The 21,351-nt window shown below is 49.1% G+C and overlaps 1 protein-coding gene across 1 annotated transcript in view; it reads left to right on the top strand.

Annotated features, from left to right (window-relative positions):
* FASN (fatty acid synthase) overlaps positions 1-21,351 on the top strand; it is a 196,418-nt gene that overhangs the window by 163,819 nt on the left and 11,248 nt on the right. Inside the window, exons 38-40 of the mRNA XM_075349737.1 lie at positions 12,601-12,789; positions 16,598-16,822; positions 18,534-18,754. Coding sequence (XP_075205852.1) covers positions 12,601-12,789; positions 16,598-16,822; positions 18,534-18,754 — 635 coding nt within the window. The remainder of the gene's footprint in view (positions 1-12,600; positions 12,790-16,597; positions 16,823-18,533; positions 18,755-21,351) is intronic.

The following is a 21,351-nucleotide window of genomic DNA, read 5'->3' as shown; positions in this document are numbered from 1 at the left end:
CGACCCCCCCGGTCTCCCGCCTTACCACAAAGATGCTGCTGTCTTTACCCGATGGTTCCTCCATCAAGGACCCGACAGACAGACAGGTGGAGCACCTCGCCCGCCCTGCTTTTGAGGCTGCGGGTTCCTCCCTCTCGCCCTCCTTTGCCTCTGTGTGGGTCGCAAAGGCGATCTCGGTCTGGGCAGAATCCCTTAACACTTCGCTTGAGGAATCCCAGTTCACTCATACCTTCACAGAGGTAACAGCTCAAATTGCCGCTGCGGCGGAGTACCTCATCCAGGCCTCCATGGACGCTGCTACCTGCGCAGCGTTTGCTGCCTCAAATACCATAGCCATCCGTAGAGCTCTCTGGCTCCGACAGTGGCGAGCGGACTCTGCCTCCAAGAAGTCTCTCACGGGCCTCCCCTTTTTTCCAGACCGATTGTTTGGCGAACGTCTGGACAAGCTCATTTCTGACGCCACGGGAGGAAAGAGTACCTCCCTCCCCCAGCTGAAGTCCAGGACGTCCTTCACCAGACGTCCACAGTCCTCGTTCCGCTCCTTTCGGAACTCATTTGGTTGGTCGACACCCCATGCTGTCCACGCCACCAGCCGCGGACTACGCAGGGACCGACCTTCTCAGCTCTCCCCGAAACCTACTTCGTCATGGCAGCCTAGACCTAAACAGTCCAGGACTAGGGAGACTCGGCCACGACGTTTTCCCCCCTCATGACTCCTTCGGCGCCCCGGAAGACACACTCATTGTAGGAGGTCGACTGTGGCTCTTCCAACACATCTGGGCTGCCGCCTCAGACGACAAATGGGTGCGAGACCTTGTGTCTTCCGGTTACCACATAGAATTTCGGACCCGACCCTCGAGTCGGTTCTAACAGCAGGAGTGATAATACCTGCCCCAGACGACGAGAAGTTCGGGGGTTTTTATTCCAACCTCTTTGTGGTCCACAAAAAGGATGGGTCAGTTAGCCCCATCCTGGACCTCAAACACCTAAACAAGCATGTGCACGTACGGAGATTCAGAATGGAGTCCCTAAGGTCCATTATTGCATCCATGGTCGAAGGGGAATTCCTCGCATCCATAGACATCAAGGACGCGTACCTGCACATACCCATCGCCCCAGATCACCAAAAGTTCCTCCGCTTTGCAATTCAGGACTCCCACTTTCAATTCGAAGATCTACCCTTCGGCCTTGCCACCGCACCAAGGGTCTTCACCAAAGTCATGGCGGCCGCCATGAGCGTCCTTCACGCCAGGGGAGTGGTCATTTTCCCTTACTTGGACGACATCCTCATCAAGGCCCCCTTTTTCCGCGACTGCTCAACCAGCGTACAGATCACTGTGGACACCCTATCTCGCTTAGGGTGGCTAGTGAATCTGGACAAATCATCCCCGGTCCCATCACGATCCATCACCTTCCTGGGCATGTCCCTGGACACCCGTCGGGGCTTGATCCTTCTCCCTCAGGACAAGGCGATCGCTCTTCAACGAGCGGTACGCTGCCTTCTACGTCCTCCGTCTCGCTCCATTCGATTCAGCATGAAAGTGCTCGGCAGGATGGTGGCGGCTATGGAAGCAGTACCCTTTGCTCAACTGCACCTCCGCCCACTGCAGCTAGCCCTTCTAGCGGCCTGGGACAAGAGCCCCTTCTCCCTGGACAGACATCTTCACCTGACGCCTTCAGTCAGGTACGCACTCCGCTGGTGGCTTTGGTCATCATCCCTATCGAAGGGGAGATCCTTTCTCCCAGTGAACTGGCTGGTCCTGACCACGGACGCCAGCCTCCTAGGCTGGGGAGCAGTGTACCGGCACCACACTGCTCAAGGACGTTGGACGCCCCAGGAGTCTTCCCTACCCATAAACACCCTGGAACTCTGCGCGATCTTCCTCGCGCTCAGAGCGTTCTGCCCTCTGCTAGCGGGTCGTCAGATTCGAGTCCAATCGGACAATGCGACAGCTGTAGCCTATATCAATCGGCAGGGGGGGCACCCGCAGCAAAGCGGCTTATCTCGAGGCCCACAAGATCCTCAGCTGGGCCGAATCGACGGGATCAGTGATATCAGCGGTACACATACCGGGGGTAGAGAACTGGGCAGCAGAATTTCTAAGTCGCCAAGGCCTGGCCGCCGGAGAATGGTCTCTCCACCCAGATGTGTTTCTACACATCTGCACTCGCTGGGGCACACCAGACGTGGACCTAATGGCCTCAAGGTTGAATGCAAAGGTACCCGCGTTCATAGCCAGGTCACGCGACCAGCAGTCCATCGGCGCGGATGCTCTAGTCTGCTCCTGGCACCACTTCCGCCTGCCTTACATATTTCCACCTCTACCCCTGCTGCTGCGGGTGATCAGGAAGATCAAGGCAGAGGGAGTCCCGGTGATACTGATAGCACCGGACTGGCCCAGGCGCGCCTGGTACACCGAATTAGTACAAATGCTCACAGACGCACCGTGGCGCCTTCCAGACATCCCAGACTTGCTGACCCAAGGGCCCATTTCCCATCAGAACTCCAGAGCCCTGAAGCTGATGGCATGGCCATTGAGACCTGGGTATTAACAAGAGTGGGATTCTCCCCCGCGGTTATTTCCACCATGATCAGCGTCCGAAAGCCTGATTCATCCCGCATTTACCACCGTACGTGGAAAATCTTCCTTTCATGGTGCAGAGAAACTAACGTCCAGCCTATGCCTCTGGCCTTCCCCAGAATTCTCGACTTTCTACAGTCTGGCTTGCAAGCGGGGTTGGCTCTCAGTTCCTTTAAAGGGCAGGTCTCAGCGCTCTCAATCTTCTACCAATGCCGCCTGGCTCAGAAACCGCAAGTCAAGACCTTCCTCCAGGGCGTTTCCCATCTTGTTCCCCCGTACAAACGGCCACTGGACCCATGGGACCTCAACCTCGTTCTGGACGGTCTCCAGAGGTCTCCCTTTGAACCCCTCAAGGAATCCTCCCTTGCTCTTCTGTCCTGGAAGGTAACATTGCTGGTGGCAATTACGTCCATCAGACGGGTTTCGGAGCTTGCAGCACTCTCTTGCCGCGAGCCTTTCCTGATCTTTCACCAGGACAAGGTGGTTCTGCGCCCCCTTCCGGATTTCCTTCCAAAGGTTCTTACCCTGTTTCATTTGAACAAGGACATTGTTCTGCCTTCATTTTGTCCACACCCAGTTCATAGGGTGGAAAGGTCTCTGCATTCGTTAGACCTCGTCAGAGCTCTCAGATATTACATATCCAGGACAGCCCCCTTTAGGAAAACGGACTCTTTGTTCGTCATTCCTGAGGGGCCTAAGAAGGGACAGGCAGCTTCAAAGGTGACTCTGGCTCACTGGATTCGCTCTGCGATCCAGGAAGTCTACCGCCTGCAACTCAAGCCCATTCCTAGTGGGCTGCGGGCTCATTCCACGCGAGCAGTTGGTGCTTCGTGGGCCATTCGGCATCAGGCTTCAGTGGAACAGGTGTGTAAGGCTGCGACCTGGTCTAGCCTACATACTTTTTCAAAACATTACAGAGTCCATACCCAGGTTTCAACTGAGGCAAATCTGGGTAGGAAAATTCTGCAAACGGCAGTAGATCACCTCTCTCAGTAGGCGCTCCAGGCTGTCTGGGACTGGTTCCTTGTCCTTGGGTTGTGTTGTCTTCTTTTATGTTTCCCACCCATGGACTGCTTTAGGACGTCCCATGGTCCTGTGTCCCCCAATGAGGCGTCAGAGAAAAACGGATTTTTATGTACTCACCATTAAATCGTTTTCTCTTAGCCATCATTGGGGGACACAGCACCCACCCTGTTGCCCTGCGTGGCCTTGGTTCTCTCAGTACCTTATTTGGTTTTGACTCTTCTTTTCTCATGTTCCTCTGTTGAGAAGTTTTTTACTGCTTTTTTCTCCTACTGCTTGTGTACTAAAACTGAGACTGCCTGGCCCGGCCAGGGGGTGTATACTGCAGAGGAGGAGCTATGCTTTTGCATCTACTTTGTGTCCTCCTATAGATAGGCAGCGTAACACCCATGGTCCTGTGTCCCCCAATGATGGCTAAGAGAAAATGATTTTACGGTGAGTACACAAAAATCCGTTTTTATTGAAAAATTACATAAAAGACTCAAGGGATAAAATAGCAAGTAGCCCAACATGGGGGCCAATTCGAGTATAGAGAATATAGATTCTTGCCCAAATACACAATGGGCAGGTAATAAAGCAACTTGTATGTACTGTACAATAGGTCTGCATTTAATAGATGTTTGAAGATTTTTATATACTGTATGTATATATATATCTATATATATATATATATATATATATATATATATGTGTATATATGTGTATATATATATATTTATATATATATGTGTGTGTATGTATATATATATATATATATATATATATATATATGCATATATATATATATGTGTGTGTATATATATATTTATATATATATATATACATATATATATATACAGTATATATATATATATGTGTGTGTGTGTGTATATATATATATATATATATATATATATATATATATATATATATGTATATATATTTGGCACAAACCAATAGTTAGTTGCATGCTGAAATAGAGTATCACCCGATAATCCACTTAAATGAGTACAAACAAATCATTAGCAATAATGAATGTCATTAATAAACAAAGTGTACAGCAATAGACATAAGTAATAAATAGCAACAGCCCTTATTATAGTCTCCCTATATGAAGGACACTATAGTATGATATATGTATACTTTGGTCATTCATGATGTTCATTATTGCTAATAATTTGTTTTCTACTCAAGTGAATTATAGGGTCACATAATCTATTTAGGTATACAAGTAACTACCAGTTTGTGTCAAAAATATTTATATGTACACACACTATTCACAAAAAGTTAGGGATATTTGGCTTTTGAGTGAAATATATGTAAAACATAAGTTTATGCTACAGTGATATTTTATTATGAAAGTAGGGCATTTAAGTAGAAGCATGCAATGGTGATTTAATCATCTCAAACAATTTACTGAAACAAAAGCCAATAACAGTGGTGGTATACCCCAAAAAATGTTAATGTCTCAATAACTTGTCATGTGGCCTTGAGCATCAATGACAGTTGACAACGACATCCCATGCTGTTCACAAAACATGCTGAGGTGTTACATTTCACTCTTCTTGAAGAACGGCTCTCAGATCATTGAGGTTGCGGGCTACAGAGTTAAGAGCTTCTACATGGCGAGTCTGCTGTTCCCATAGGTTTTCTATGGGATTCAGGTCTGCATAGAGTGCAGGCCACTCCATTTGAGGTGCCCCAGCAGCCGTTCCCTAATGATGCAACCTCGATGAGCTGGAGTATTTTTGTCCATGAAGATGATATTAGGCCTGTGTTGTTCATGCAGAGGCACAATGACTGGATTAATGATGTTATTCAAGTAGTAGGAGCTTCTCACTGTATCATTCACAAAGTGTACGGCGGTTCTGTATATCTAGACACACCTGCTCATACTGTAAAACCACCACCAAAGGCTCATCTTGTTACAATAGTGGCTGACACACAGTACCCTCCTTGATGTCTCCACCATCGTTGGCCACCATAATTTCTGCTCAGCGTGAATCGACTTTCATCAGTGAAAAGCACTGAGGCCCACTGGTCCCTCATGCAGCTAGATAGTGATGCCTGTGCCTGGTGGTGCAGGTTGTCTAGCACACAGACCACACTTTGCCTGGAGTTGTGTGTCTTTCATCATTCGGTTTCAAAAGTCATTGTTCATAATGAAGTGGTCATCAGTGTGGGATGTGGCCAAAGGACGTCCACTTCTTTGCCTTTCTGCCACTCTTCCAGTCTTTCTGTATCTCTTTTGAAACCTGCTGATGACACTCTGTGACACTCTAAGATCAGTTGCCTCTTCTGTGTGAGAACATCCTGCTTGAAGCCTCTCAATGGCAAGATAGTGTTGATCAATTGTTAGATGTCATCTTGGTCTCATGATGTCAAAATGTGAACAGCATGATGAAGAGGACTGTGAATAACAATTCTAATTGAACCTCAAAACTTATGGGGTGATTCATGAATCACACGCCTTGTGAATTTCTTTGTCGCTCCATTGGGAGACCCAGACAATTGGGTGTATAGCTATGCCTCCGGAGGCCACACAAAGTATTACACTAAAAGTGTAAAGCCCCTCCCCTTCTGCCTATACACCCCCCGTGCTCCCACGGGCTCCTCAGTTTTCATGCTTTGTGCGAAGGAGGCAGACATGCACGCATAGCTCCACAGCTTAGTCAGCAGCAGCTGCTGACTATGTCGGATGGAAGAAAAGAGGGCCCATAACAGGGCCCCCAGCATGCTCCCTTCTCACCCCACTCTTGTCGGCGGTGTTGTTAAGGTTGAGGTATCCATTGCGGGTACGGAGGCTGGAGCCCACATGCTGTTTTCCTTCCCCATCCCCTTTAGGGCTCTGGGTGAAGTGGAATCCTAATCGGTCTCCAGGCACTGAGACCGTGCTCTATCCACAGCTCCTGGGGACTCTGCTGGATAAGGAGCCGAGTATCGTCAGGGACAAGGCCCTGCTACTTTAAGGTACTCTGTGTCCCCGTGGGGACCGCGCACAGAAACACTCCAGCATTGCTGGGTGTGTTAGTGCGCCGGGGACCGCAGCGCTGACCGCGCTTGTGCCATCACACACTGCAGCGTGCTGGGTGTGTTAGTTTATGGGGACTACCGCGCTGACCGCCGCTGCCATTTTTACACTGCGGCGCGGCTGGGACTGTTAGTGCGCCGAGGACTACCGCGCCGACCGGGCTTATACGCCGGCCGCGCTTATAACTTTAGTCCCCGGCTTTTGCGGCCTAGTCTCACTTTTTCCCGCCCCCAGGCCTGCCAGTCAGGGGAAGGGCGGGACGCTGTACGAGAAGTCAGCACTGAGGGCTGGAACATGCTTTGCATACTCCACCCCCCTCACTGTGCACAGTGGGGCACCAGATTCCCGCACTTTCTAGGGCACGCCCACGGCCCCCTCCTCTCCTCAGGACGCCGGCAGCCATTCCTGTCAGCTCTTCTGACGCTGGAGAGGGGAGACAAGCTCGGGGAGACCCAGGCAGGGATTCTGGTGACCACACAACCGCTTTGAGCGGGCGGTAAGCAGCACCTGAGGTGCTGGCCCCACTTGTGCAGAAGTGTACTTATAGATTATATGATTATAGGCTATACTTTACACTGTATGGTGCACGGTTGATTTTTGGCTATATACCCTCCTGGATTGCTCAGGGGAGACAACAGCATGGCGTCCACAAGAAGCAAGGGTGCCAAAGCACAGGCTTACTATGCTGCCTGCGCCGCATGTACGGCTATACTACCGGCAGGTTCCACTGACCCTCATTGTGTGCAATGCTCGGCTCCTATAGCACTTACTCAGCCGGAGCCTCTGCTAAGGGTGGCCCAGGAGGAACCACCTGCTAACACTGTCCAGGTGACAGGGACAGAGTTTGCAGTTTTTACTGATAGACTTTCTGAGACTATGGCTAAGATACTAGAAGCCTTGCAGTCCAGACCGGTATCTCAGACAATGGGCACTGTGGAATCATTGCTCCCTGGTTCCCCTCAGTTGGAACAACAATGTCCTCCCGGGGTGTCTCATGGATCCCAGGGTGAGGTCTCTGACACGGACCGCAGCCCCAGACCGCCTAAGCGAGCTCGCTGGGAAATTCCCTCGACATCATCACATTGTTCAGGGTCTCAGCGGGAGGACTCTCTGTATGATGAAGCGGAGGTAGCTGATCAGGATTCTGATCCTGAGGCCGCTCTCAATCTTGATACTCCGGATGGGGACGCCATAGTGAATGATCTTATCGCGTCCATCAATCAAATGTTGGCTATTTCTCCCTCAGCTCCTCCAGTAGAGGAGTCAGCTTCTCAGCAGGAGAAATTCCGTTTCAGGTTTCCCAAGCGCACAACGAGTATGTTTCTGGACCACTCTGACTTCAGAGAGGCAGTCCAGAAACACCGAGCTTGTCCAGATAAGCGTTTTTCCAAGCGCCTTAAGGATACACGTTATCCCTTCCCCCCTGACGTGGTCAAGGGCTGGACTCAGTGTCCCAAGGTGGATCCTCCAATCTCCAGACTGGCGGCTAGATCCATAGTTGCAGTTGAAGATGGGGCTTCACTCAAGGATGCCACTGACAGACAGATGGAGCTCTGGTTGAAATCCATCTATGAAGCTATCGGCGCGTCTTTTGCTCCAGCATTCGCAGCCGTATGGGCACTCCAAGCTATCTCAGCGGGTCAAGCGCAAATTGACGCACTCACACGTACGTCTGCGCCGCAAGTGGCGTCCATAACCTCTCAAACGTCGGCATTTGCGTCCTACGCTATTAATGCTGTCCTGGACTCTGCGAGCCGTACGGCGGTTGCAGCCGACAATTCGGTGGCAATACGCAGGGCCTTGTGGCTACGGGAATGGAAGGCAGATTCGGCTTCCAAAAAGTGCTTAACCGGTTTGCCATTTTCTGGCGACCGTTTGTTTGGTGAGAGATTGGATGAAATCATCAAACAATCCAAGGGAAAGGAAACATCCTTACCCCAGGCCAAACCAAACATACCCCAACAGAGGAGGGGACAGTCGAGGTTTCGGTCCTTTCGGTGTGCGGGCAGGTCCCAATTCTCCTCGTCCAAAAGGCCTCAGAAGGATCAGAGGAACTCCGATTCATGGCGGTCTAAGTCACGCCCTAAAAAGACCGCCGGAGGTGCCGCTACCAAGGCGGCTTCCTCATGACTTACGGCCTCCTCACACCGCATCCTCGGTCGGTGGCAGGCTCTCCCGCTTTTGCGACACCTGGCTGCCACAGGTAAAAGACCGTTGGGTGAGAGACATTCTGTCTCACGGTTACAGGATAGAGTTCAGCTCTCGTCCTCCGACTCGATTCTTCAGAACATCTCCGCCTCCCGAGCGAGCCGCTGCTCTTCTGCAGGCGGTGGGCACTCTGAAGGCAGAAGGAGTGGTGGTCCCGGTTCCTCTTCAGCAACAGGGTCACGGTTTTTACTCCAACCTGTTTGTGGTTCCAAAGAAGGACGGGTCTTTCCGTCCTGTCCTGGACCTAAAACTGCTCAACAAACACGTAAAGACCAGGCGGTTCCGGATGGAATCCCTCCGCTCCGTCATCGCCTCAATGTCCCAAGGAGATTTCCTTGCATCGATCGATATCAAAGATGCTTATCTCCACGTACCGATTGCTCCAGAGCATCAGCGCTTCCTGCGCTTCGCCATCGGAGACGAACACCTTCAGTTCGCGGCACTGCCGTTCGGCCTGGCGACAGCCCCACGGGTTTTCACCAAGGTCATGGCTACAGTAGTTGCGGTCCTCCACTCTCAGGGTCACTCGGTGATCCCTTACTTAGACGATCTGCTGGTCAAGGCACCCTCTCAAGAGGCATGCCAACACAGCCTCAACGCTACTCTGGAGACTCTCCAGAGTTTCGGGTGGATCATCAATTTTCCAAAGTCAAATCTGACACCGGTCCAATCGCTGACATATCTTGGCATGGAGTTTCATACCCTCTCAGCGATAGTGATGCTTCCGCTGAACAAACAGCGGTCACTGCAGACAGGGTTGCAATCTCTCCTTCAAGGTCAGTCACACCCCTTGAGGCGCCTCATGCACTTCCTGGGGAAGATGGTGGCAGCAATGGAGGCAGTCCCTTTCGCGCAGTTTCACCTGCGTCCTCTTCAATGGGACATCCTACGCAAATGGGACAGGAAGCCGACGTCTCTCGACAGGAACGTCTCCCTCTCTCAGGCAACCAAAGCTTCCCTTCGGTGGTGGCTTCTTCCCACTTCTTTATCGAAGGGGAAATCCTTCCTACCCCCATCCTGGGAGGTGGTCACGACGGACGCGAGTCTGTCAGGGTGGGGAGCAGTCTTTCTCCACCACAGGGCTCAGGGTACGTGGACTCAGCAAGAGTCCTCACTTCAGATCAATGTTCTGGAGATCAGGGCAGTGTATCTTGCCCTAAAAGCGTTCCAGCAGTGGCTGGAAGGCAAGCAGATCCGAATTCAGTCGGACAACTCCACAGCGGTGGCTTACATCAACCACCAAGGCGGAACACGCAGTCGGCAAGCCTTCCAGGAAGTCCGGCGGATTTTGATGTGGGTGGAAGCCACGGCCTCCACCATCTCCGCAGTTCACATCCCGGGCGTGGAAAACTGGGAAGCAGACTTTCTCAGTCGCCAGGGCATGGACGCAGGGGAATGGTCCCTTCACCCGGACGTGTTTCAGGAGATCTGTTGCCGCTGGGGGATGCCGGACATCGACCTAATGGCGTCCCGGCACAACAACAAGGTCACGGCATTCATGGCACGATCTCACGATCACAGAGCTCTGGCGGCAGACGCCTTAGTTCAGGATTGGTCGCAGTTTCAACTCCCCTATGTGTTTCCTCCTCTGGCACTGTTGCCCAGAGTGTTACGCAAGATCAGGGCCGACTGCCGCCGCGCCATCCTCGTCGCTCCAGACTGGCCGAGGAGGTCGTGGTACCCGGATCTGTGGCATCTCACGGTCGGCCAACCATGGGCACTACCAGACCGACCAGACTTGCTGTCTCAAGGGCCATTTTTCCATCTGAATTCTGCGGCCCTCAACTTGACTGTGTGGCCATTGAGTCCTGGGTCTTAGCGTCTTCGGGATTATCTCAAGAGGTCATTGCCACTATGAGACAGGCTAGGAAACCAACGTCCGCCAAGATCTACCACAGGACGTGGAAAATATTCCTGTCGTGGTGCTCTGCTCAGGGTTTTTCTCCCTGGCCATTTGCCTTGCCCACTTTTCTGTCCTTTCTTCAATCCGGATTGGAAAAGGGTTTGTCGCTCGGCTCCCTTAAGGGACAAGTCTCTGCGCTCTCTGTGTTTTTTCAGAAGCGCCTGACCAGACTTCCACAGGTACGCACGTTCCTGCAGGGGGTTTGTCACATCGTCCCTCCTTACAAGCGTCCGTTAGAACCCTGGGATCTGAACAGGGTGCTGATGGTTCTTCAGAAACCACCGTTCGAGCCAATGAGGGATATTTCTCTCGCACGCCTTTCGCAGAAAGTGGTTTTCCTAGTAGCAGTCACTTCACTTCAGAGAGTGTCTGAGCTAGCAGCGTTGTCATGCAAAGCCCCTTTCCTGGTGTTTCACCAGGACAAGGTGGTTCTGCGTCCGGTTCCGGAATTTCTCCCTAAGGTGGTATCCCCCTTTCATCTCAATCAGGATATCTCCTTACCCTCTTTTTGTCCTCATCCAGTTCACCAATGTGAAAAGGATTTGCACTTGTTAGATCTGGTGAGAGCACTCAGATTCTACATTTCTCGTACGGCGCCCCTGCGCCGCTCGGATGCACTCTTTGTCCTTGTCGCTGGCCAGCGTAAAGGGACACAAGCTTCCAAATCAACTCTGGCTCGGTGGATCAAGGAACCAATTCTCGAAGCTTATCGTTCCTCGGGGCTTCCGGTTCCCTCAGGGCTGAAGGCCCATTCTACCAGGGCCGTGGGAGCGTCCTGGGCCTTGCGGCACCAGGCTACGGCTCAGCAGGTGTGTCAGGCAGCTACCTGGTCGAGCCTAGGTAGGCGAGTCCTTCAGGCGGCGGTTGCCCACCTGTAGGACGGAGCCGTTACGGCTCTATTATGAGGTATTATTTACCCACCCAGGGACTGCTTTTGGACGTCCCAATTGTCTGGGTCTTCCAATGGAGCGACAAAGAAGAAGGGAATTTTGTTTACTTACCGTAAATTCCTTTTCTTCTAGCTCCAATTGGGAGACCCAGCACCCGCCCCTGTTTTTTTGTGTACACATGTTGTTCATGTTGAATGGTATCAGTTCTCCGATATTCCTTCGGATTGAATTTACATTAAACCAGTTTATAATTTTTTCCTCCTTCTTGCTTTTGCACCAAAACTGAGGAGCCCGTGGGAGCACGGGGGGTGTATAGGCAGAAGGGGAGGGGCTTTACACTTTTAGTGTAATACTTTGTGTGGCCTCCGGAGGCATAGCTATACACCCAATTGTCTGGGTCTCCCAATTGGAGCTAGCAGAAAAGGAATTTACGGTAAGTAAACAAAATTCCCTTCTTTGCCATTAAGATCCTTGTTTAGAACAGGAAGTTGTGCAAAAATTTCTGAAACATTCAACAGCTGGACATCTGAATCAAAAAATTAGAGAAGTTTACATTAAGTACACATGAAAAGGTTAGAGTGCATTTGCATCCTGAAATTTCACGTGAAAGCCAAATATCCTTAAACGTTCATGAGCAGTATATATAAAACATCCTCCCCCAAAATCCTTAAAAATCTATTAAATACAGATCTAACTATTGTACTTACCAGCAGTACTGTTACCGTCCCACTCTGTGCTTGGGCAAAGATCTTTATTCTCTATACACCAGTGTTGGCCCCCATTTTGGGGTAATTGCTATTTTATTCCTTGAACCTTTTAAATGTAATTTTTCAATAAAAATTTCTTTTATCATTACTAGGGTCTCCGTGCACCATGTTTTTCCACTGATTCTCCTGTGGAGTTCTGGATTAATTGTTTATCCCCCCATGAGATTATATAGGTCAAATTGAGGGTTGATGTATCTGATATATATTTTTTCTCAAGGTGTCCGAGACGTGACCAGCTTGAATCCTGACACCACACTGGCTGACTTAGGGCTGGATTCCCTCATGGGTGTAGAGGTGCGACAGACACTGGAACGAGATTATGATATTGTCATGGCTATGCGAGAAGTTAGACAACTAACAATTAACAAATTGCGGGAACTCTCTTCCAAGCCTGGACATAATGAAGGTAGGTTATCAACTGATTTGTGACGTATTTAGATCATTTCCCAATATTTTCATTACTATCTGAAATTGATAAATTATATTTCTAGAAATAATATGCCATTTCCTGTTTGCTAAATAGTTTTTAGCCTTTAGTTTGTCATAGATTGAATATGAGGGCTATTCGAAATAGCTAAGACTTCTCATTATACATGTGGTTCAATGTCGTGGCCATATTTACATCAGTTTATAATAGAAAATAATCTAGCATGTCAAAAAGGGCCAGACTAGGTGGAACTATTAGGATTCACCTGGTGAGGTAGATTCCCTAATCCGCAGGTCAGGTTGAACATAAGGACCGAGGGCATTGACACAGCAGGCTGGACTTGCCGGATGGCGTGTACAACAGCGAGTATCAGGACAGTTGGCAGACAAGTGGAGCAGGACACCAAAGAAGAGAAAGCCAGGGATATAGACTGGCATAAGAACTGAAGGAAGTAGATGCAGGTTGTAGAAACCACACAGGTTTGAAGAGAAGATAGCCAATTAGGGGAACCAATCAGGCTGAAGACTAGCTTACACAATACACTTGGTTTTTTAATTTGGCCAGGTAAATGCAAATCAGTGGGTGACTAGTGGAAGGTACACATGTCCAGGGAGGCAGTGATGACTCAGGACACAGTCACTACCACCGACGCAAATCTCTTGGTTGGCTGTGTTATACAGTGCCTACAAGTAGTATTCAACCCCCTGCAGATTTAGCAGGTTTGATAAGATGCAAATAAGTTAGAGCCTGCAAACTTCAAACAAGAGCAGGATTTATTAACAGATGCATAAATCTTACAAACCAACAAGTTATGTTGCTCAGTTAAATTTTAATAAATTTTCAACATAAAAGTGTGGGTCAATTATTATTCAACCCCTAGGTTTAATATTTTGTGGAATAACCCTTGTTTGCAATTACAGCTAATAATCGTCTTTTATAAGACCTGATCAGGCCGGCACAGGTCTCTGGAGTTATCTTGGCCCACTCCTCCATGCAGATCTTCTCCAAGTTATCTAGGTTCTTTGGGTATCTCATGTGGACTTTAATCTTGAGCTCCTTCCACAAGTTTTCAATTGGGTTAAGGTCAGGAGACTGACTAGGCCACTGCAACACCTTGATTTTTTTCCCTCTTGAACCAGGCCTTGGTTTTCTTGGCTGTGTGCTTTGGGTCGTTGTCTTGTTGGAAGATGAAATGACGACCCATCTTAAGATCCTTGATGGAGGAGCAGAGGTTCTTGGCCAAAATCTCCAGGTAGGCCGTGCTATCCATCTTCCCATGGATGCGGACCAGATGGCCAGGCCCCTTGGCTGAGAAACAGCCCCACAGCATGATGCTGCCACCACCATGCTTGACTGTAGGGATGGTATTCTTGGGGTCGTATGCAGTGCCATCCAGTCTCCAAACGTCACGTGTGTGGTTGGCACCAAAGATCTCGATCTTGGTCTCATCAGACCAGAGAACCTTGAACCAGTCTGTCTCAGAGTCCTCCAAGTGATCATGAGCAAACTGTAGACGAGCCTTGACATGACGCTTTGAAAGTAAAGGTACCTTACGGGCTCATCTGGAACGGAGACCATTGCGGTGGAGTACGTTACTTATGGTATTGACTGAAACCAATGTCCCCACTGCCATGAGATCTTCCCAGAGCTCCTTCCTTGTTGTCCTTGGGTTAGCCTTGACTCTTCAGACAAGCCTGGCCTCGGCACGGGTGGAAACTTTCATAGGCTGTCCAGGCCGTGGAAGGCTAACAGTAGTTCCATAAGCCTTCCACTTCCGGATGATGCTCCCAACAGTGGAAACAGGTAGGCCCAACTCCTTGGAAAGGGTTTTGTACCCCTTGCCAGCCTTGTGACCCTCCACGATCTTGTCTCTGATGGCCTTGGAATGCTCCTTTGTCTTTCCCATGTTGACCAAGTATGAGTGCTGTTCACAAGTTTGGGGAGGGTCTTAATTAGTCAGAAAAGGCTGGAAAAAGAGATAATTAATCCAAACATGTGAAGCTCATTGTTCTTTGTGCCTGAAATACTTCTTAATACTTTAGGGGAACCAAACAGAATTCTGGTGGTTTGAGGGGTTGAATAATAAATGACCCTCTGAATAAACTTTTCACAATTTTAAAAAAAAAAATAAAAAAAGAAATAACATTCTTTTTTGCTGCAGTGCATTTCACACTTCCAGGCTGATCTACAGTCCAAATGTCACAATGCCAAGTTCATTCCGAATGTGTAAACCTGCTAAATCTGCAGGGGGTTGAATACTACTTGTAGGCACTGTACGTCACCGCTGCCTCACTGGAAATGCACAATGCCCTAATGAAGCAGGGGTGCATACACCCGGCTTCAGCCCAAATTATCTGGTATCCAGTGATTTGCAGAGTTAGTGGTGACGCCGTTCTTGTAAATCATAAACTGACACCCACAGAGATTGTAACAAGATTAGTGTGACTATTAGTTAGAGGAAAGAAAACGCATTCTTGACTAGTCACACAATGATTTGCATATCCCTAGCAAAATTAAATAAACTGTTTTATGGAAATAAATTATTTAGAAAACAAAAGAATAGGAAGCAGTATATAGAGTGGGATAAAGATATGGGCCCGGTTTGTGGAACATGGGGAAGCTGTCTTCTTCCTTTTAAAAGGCTTTGGGTGCGTTTTCCAGGTAACTATGTAAAACATGGTGTAGACCACAGTATAAGAAACCACAGAAGAAGGGGCAACAATGAAGCATGGACAGGTGCATAACAGACCAAAAATGAATGACCTTTATAAAACATTGATGGCCAAATCAAGCTGAATCTTTTACTTTTCATAAAAGTCATGTAATTAATTCTTTACTTTGGCAATAAAATAAGATCACCCAGCTCTTTTCAAATACATTAATGGGCAGAAATATGGATAGGAGGACCAGCAACAGAGTTAATGGGTGTAGTATTCATGAAAATGCCACATAAGTCAATCAATCTAGATAAACAAAAGTCATATGTAAAGTGAATTAATTACTGCTAATACTATTAGTATGATCTAGTAGTGAAGTTTGGCATGGTATTATTACACTTAACCTTAACAGGGTTCTCAAAAATGAGATAAGATGGTCTCCCTGATATAATTTTCACTAGAGCTCATCTAGTCCTGTGTCAGTCCGGGCTGCAAAGTGAAGATATACAGCTCCCAAGAGCTGTGTGTCAACTGACAAGAGCTGTATCACACATACGTCAGTCAGCTGCCAGCTATAATGCGTTAAGAAATAATTTAAACCATGTTGTCCTTGACGAGATCTCCAGCTTCATCTACCACCTCCATGAGTATGACAGCTTTATAGCCGTGCAGAGGGACTGACTGCATCCAAACGCAAAACAAATAAACTTTGAGGAAAATATCCTGGAAATCCTGAAGATGACCTTGTACTCAGTGGGGATCAGATATATGTCTTCACATAGGCTAGCTTGACTGAGTTATTTTGACACACTAGGATGAGCTGCAGTTTCAATTATACCAGGGATACAGTTGTAAAACCCAGTCTTAGAGCAGTCCTTTAACCTAAGTGACATTTTGGCTGGCTTCTATACCTAATTAAATTATTGTACCTCTTCATAACGTTCTTAAAAATGTGGCCTAAAGTTGTTTGTAAGAAAAATGATCAGTTCAGCATGTTATGAACCATCTTTTGATGTTTCTGGTCCCCAATCCATAATCTGTAACAAGGCACCCAACTATTAGGTTTCTTATTGACTTTGACAAGTTCTTAGTTTTATGTAACATCCTGTTGGCAACCTTTAACTTTTTAGAATCCAAGCCTTCTCAGAAAACCTCTGCACAACCAGATCTTAGCTTCCTGGATCTTAATAATCTCCTGGTGAATCCCGATGCTTCCACTATCGCCAAGCTTAATAATGTACAAAGTAACGAGCATCATCTCTTCCTGGTGCACCCCATTGAAGGATCGATCGCAGCATTCCAGAATTTGGCTTCAAAACTCAACATTTCTTGCTATGGACTTCAGTGTACAAAAGGTAAATTAGGTGGTTAGTTTACCGCTTCAATCATATTGTCGAGGATATACTCTATGATCATGATACAACATGTAATGTAATTTCACGTATTAGTACCAGTTATATCTTGCTTACATAAATAAATATATTTTCTTAACTTTCTATAACTGAGGTTTAAGACAGAGTTGACAGATCATCTTGATCCCAAAAATATGTTCCTCCTAGGAGTATGGAAAGTGACAATGACGATTTCCATGGAAGATTTACACAGGCTGCCACTGGGGATCAGGAACTTGTACCAGATCTATGTAGCCAAATACTAGTGCTATAGGCTTGTCCTGGCAATATATGTTCATTGCTTTAAGGGAACCTATAATTCAGTTCATTATGCCCATATCACATGATTGCAACCAAGTATGCTCTGAAACTTTTCAGTGTTTGAAATGTTTGAAGAGCTGGCATCCGGTCACCATAGGCAGAAATGAGAGCGCCGTCCTCAGCCGGCGTCTGCCCACCACTGCAGGTGATTGACAGGTTTCTATGTACATGGATGGTAGAGATTTGTCAATAAACTGTACTGGTGCGAGGAGAAGCCGTCAAGGGTGCTCTTCCAACTTGTTGCAGGCATGCAGGGATTCATACTGACTGTGTGTTTGGGTAACATGAATGGAATGACAGGTTCCCTATAAGAAGAAACCCATAAGTGGACATCAGATACTACTGATTCAATTTATCAGTTGGTTTGAAACTAAGGGCGGCTTTGCACGTTGCGACATTGCACGTGCAATGTCGATGAGGTCAAATCGAAAGTGATGCACATCCGGCGTCGCAGTCGATATCGCAACGTGTAAAACCTTTTTGATACGATGAACGAGCGCAAAAGCGTCGTTATCGTATCATCGCTGCAGCCTCTGACATTTCCATAATGCCGGTGCAGCGACAGGTGCGATGTTGTTCCTCGCTCCTGCGGCAGCACACATCGCTGTGTGTAAAGCCGCAGGAGCGAGGAACATCACCTTACCTGCCTCCCGGCTGCAATGAGAAGAACGGAGGTGGGCGGGATGTTTACATCCCGCTCATCTCCGCCCCTCCACTTCAATTGGCCGCCTGCCGTGTGACGTCGCTGTGACGCCGCACGACCCGCCCCCTTAGGAAGGAGGCGGGTCGCCGGCCAGAGGGACGTCGCACGGCAGGTATGTGCGTGTGAAACTGCCGTAGCGATAATAATCGCTACGGCAGCTTTCACTAGATATTGCACGTGCGACGGGGGCGGGACTATCGCTGCAGCATCGGTAACACATTGTTACCGATGTCGCAGCGTGCAAAGCCCGCCTAAGATCCAGATTGTTAAAATCCAACATGCCAAATCCTTGTTTAAGACAGGATGCTCCAATACACATTAGAACTTCGACACATTGTCACCAACTGTCTAATGAAATACCTAATTGCATCAAAGAAAACTATGATCTTACAGTATACAGCACCTATTTAAAGGAATGGATGAGCGCAGTGCGAGGACCCTCTACAGGGATGGCAGTTGGAAAACCTAGGATCTAATGTGTATTTGAAACTTTTTTTTGGGGGGGGAGAGGTCACATTTCCAATTTTCACATAGTCAGCTATTATACAATTACTATATTTTTCACTGATATTTTGATAATTGTACCTGAAATATTCAATTTTTTGTTCAGAAATGAACAGTGTGAACTTTATATATTATTTTGTGTTTTAGCCGCTCCCTTGGACAGCATTCAGAATCTGGCAGCCTACTACATTCAATGTATCAAGCAGGTGCAGCCGGAGGGGCCCTACTGGATAGCAGGTTACTCATTCGGAGCTTGTGTGGCCTTTGAGATGTGCTCCCAGCTGCAGGCTCAGCGGGACAGCAAACTTGCCCCCGACAGCTTGTTCCTATTCGATGGGTCACACTCATACGTTGCGGCATATACTCAGGTAAGGCCACTTACATCTCTTCACTTTCTTTTACTTGTAGAGAGAGTTTCCTTCTTTTGTCGAGTTTTTTGAAGAGGTGTTTTCTTTGTCGCTCCATTGGGAGACCCAGACAATTGGGTGTATAGCTTCTGCCTCCGGAGGCCACACAAAGTATTACACTTTAAAAAGTGTAACCCCTCCCCTCTTCCTATACACCCTCCCGTGCATCACGGGCTCCTCAGTTTTTATGCTTTGTGTGGAAGGAGGCACACATCCACTCATGCTCCCATTTTAGTCAGCAGCAGCTGCTGATTTTATCGGTTGGAAGAAAAGAGGGCCCCCACAGGGCCCCCGGCATGCTCCCTTCTCACCCCACTAAGTCGGCGGTGCTGTTAAGGTTGAGGTACCCATTGCGGGTACAGAGGCTGGAGCCACATGCCGTTTTCCTTCACCATCCCTTAGAGGCTCTGGGAGAAGTGGGATCCTAACCGGTCATCCATTCACTGGGACCGGGCTCCCTCCGCAGCCCCTGTGGGAATCTGCCGGACAGGAGACTTGGTATCATCAGGGACAGGGCCCTGCATCTAAAGGTACTCTGTGTCCCCATGGGGACGGTGCATGGAGCGCTTGTTTCACAGACGCTGCAGCTGCTGCTGGTTTTGTGACGACCGGGACTTCCGCGCCGACTGCGCCTGTTTGCCGGCCGCGGTATTAAATTTAGTCCCCGGCTTCATGCAGCCTAGTACCATAACTCCCGCCCCCGGGCCTGCCAGTCAGGGGTAAGGGCGGGACGGTCGACCTGACGTCGGCAGTGAGGGCTGGAGCATACTTTAGGTTTCCTCCCCCCCCCCCCTCACTGATCACTGTGGGGCACCAGATTCCCGCACTTTACTAGTCGCCGCCCACGGCTCCCTCCTCCCCTGAGAGCTCCGGCAGCCATTTTTACAATCACATTCTGCCGGTGGAGGATTTCAGGAACGAGCTCTGCAGCTCTGGGAGGCCCAAGGCAGGGAATCTGGTGGACACACACCGCTTTGGGCGGTTGGTAAGCCACACCGGTCACCCGGTGCTGGTCCCCCTAGGGTGCCGAAGTGTATATATATATATATATTTGTATACATTTTCTCTGTTCGGCCGAGTTGTTTTGCTTTTGGCTATATACCCTCAGTGATCACTCTCCTAGGAGACAACAGCATGTCGTCCACAAGGAGCAAGGGTGCCAAGACACAGGGTTATTTTGCAACCTGTACCTCTTGTGCGGCTATGTTACCTGCAGGTTCCACCTACCCTCACTGTGAGCAATGCTCGGCCCCTGTTGCACTCGCTCAGCCGGAGCCTCGGGCACTAGTGGGACCCTCGGCTCAGGCAGAACCGCCTGCTTCCCCTGTCCAGGTGGCAGGGACAGAGTTTGCAGTTTTTGCTGAGAAACTCTCTGAGTCGCTTTCACAATCCATGGCTCAGTCTATGGACAAATGGTCTGCTAAGATACTAGAAGCCTTGCAGTCCAGATCGGTCCTTACACAGGCCCCGGGCACTGTTGGATCATCGCCTCCAGGCCCCTCTCGGTCTGCGCCGCAGCGTGCTCCCGGGGTGGCCCCTAGGTCTCACGTGGAGGACTCCGGCACGGACCACAGTCCCAGACCGGCTAAGCGGGCTCGCTGGGAATCTTCCCCGACTTCCTCACGCTGCTCGGGGTCTCAGCTTGAGGACTCTCTGGAGGATGAGGCGGATGTCACAGCTCAGGACTCTGACCCTGACGTTGCTCTCAATCTTGATACACCTGAAGGGGACGCCATAGTAAATGACCTTATAGCGTCCATCAACCAGGTGCTAGATCTTTCTCCCCCAACTCCACCTATAGAGGAGTCGGCTTCGCAGCAGGAGAAACACCAGTTTAGGTTTCCCAAACGTACACGGAGTGCGTTTTTCGATCACTCTAACTTCAGAGATGCTGTCCAGAAGCACAGAGCATTTCCGGACAAGCGCTTTACTAAGCGCCTTATTGACACACGTTACCCCTTCCCCTCTGATGTAGTTAAGGGTTGGGCTCAATGTCCCAAGGTGGATCCTCCAGTCTCTAGACTGGCGGCTAGATCTGTAGTATCAGTGGCAGATGGCTCATCGCTCAAGGATGCCACTGACAGGCAGATAGAGCTCCTGATGAAATCCATCTATGAAGCCACAGGCGCGTCTTTTGCCCCGGCCTTTGCAGCCGTGTGGGCACTCCAAGCTATCTCAGCTTGTCTGTCTGAGATTAATGCGGTCACACGTACCTCTGCTCCGCAAGTTGCGTCTTTGACTTCTCAGGCGTCGGTTTTTTCGTCCTACGCCATGAACGCCGTCCTGGACTCTGCTAGCCGTACAGCGGTAGCATCCGCTAATTCGGTGGCAGTCCGCAGGGCCATGTGGCTACGCGAATGGAAGGCAGACTCTGCTTCCAAGAAGTTCTTAACCGGTTTGCCGTTTTCTGGCGACCGATTGTTTGGCGAGCGATTGGATGAAATTATTAAGCAATCCAAGGGAAAGGACTCGTCCTTACCCCAGTCCAAACCAAACAGACCTCAGCAACGGAAAATACAATCGAGGTTTCGGTCCTTTCGGCCCTCAGCCAAGTCCCA

Source organism: Anomaloglossus baeobatrachus, chromosome 5 (assembly GCF_048569485.1).
Source record: "Anomaloglossus baeobatrachus isolate aAnoBae1 chromosome 5, aAnoBae1.hap1, whole genome shotgun sequence".
Taxonomy (NCBI): Eukaryota; Metazoa; Chordata; class Amphibia; order Anura; family Aromobatidae; genus Anomaloglossus; species Anomaloglossus baeobatrachus.
Note: the sequence above shows the minus strand (reverse complement) of the source record. Positions and strands in the feature narration are given on the sequence as shown.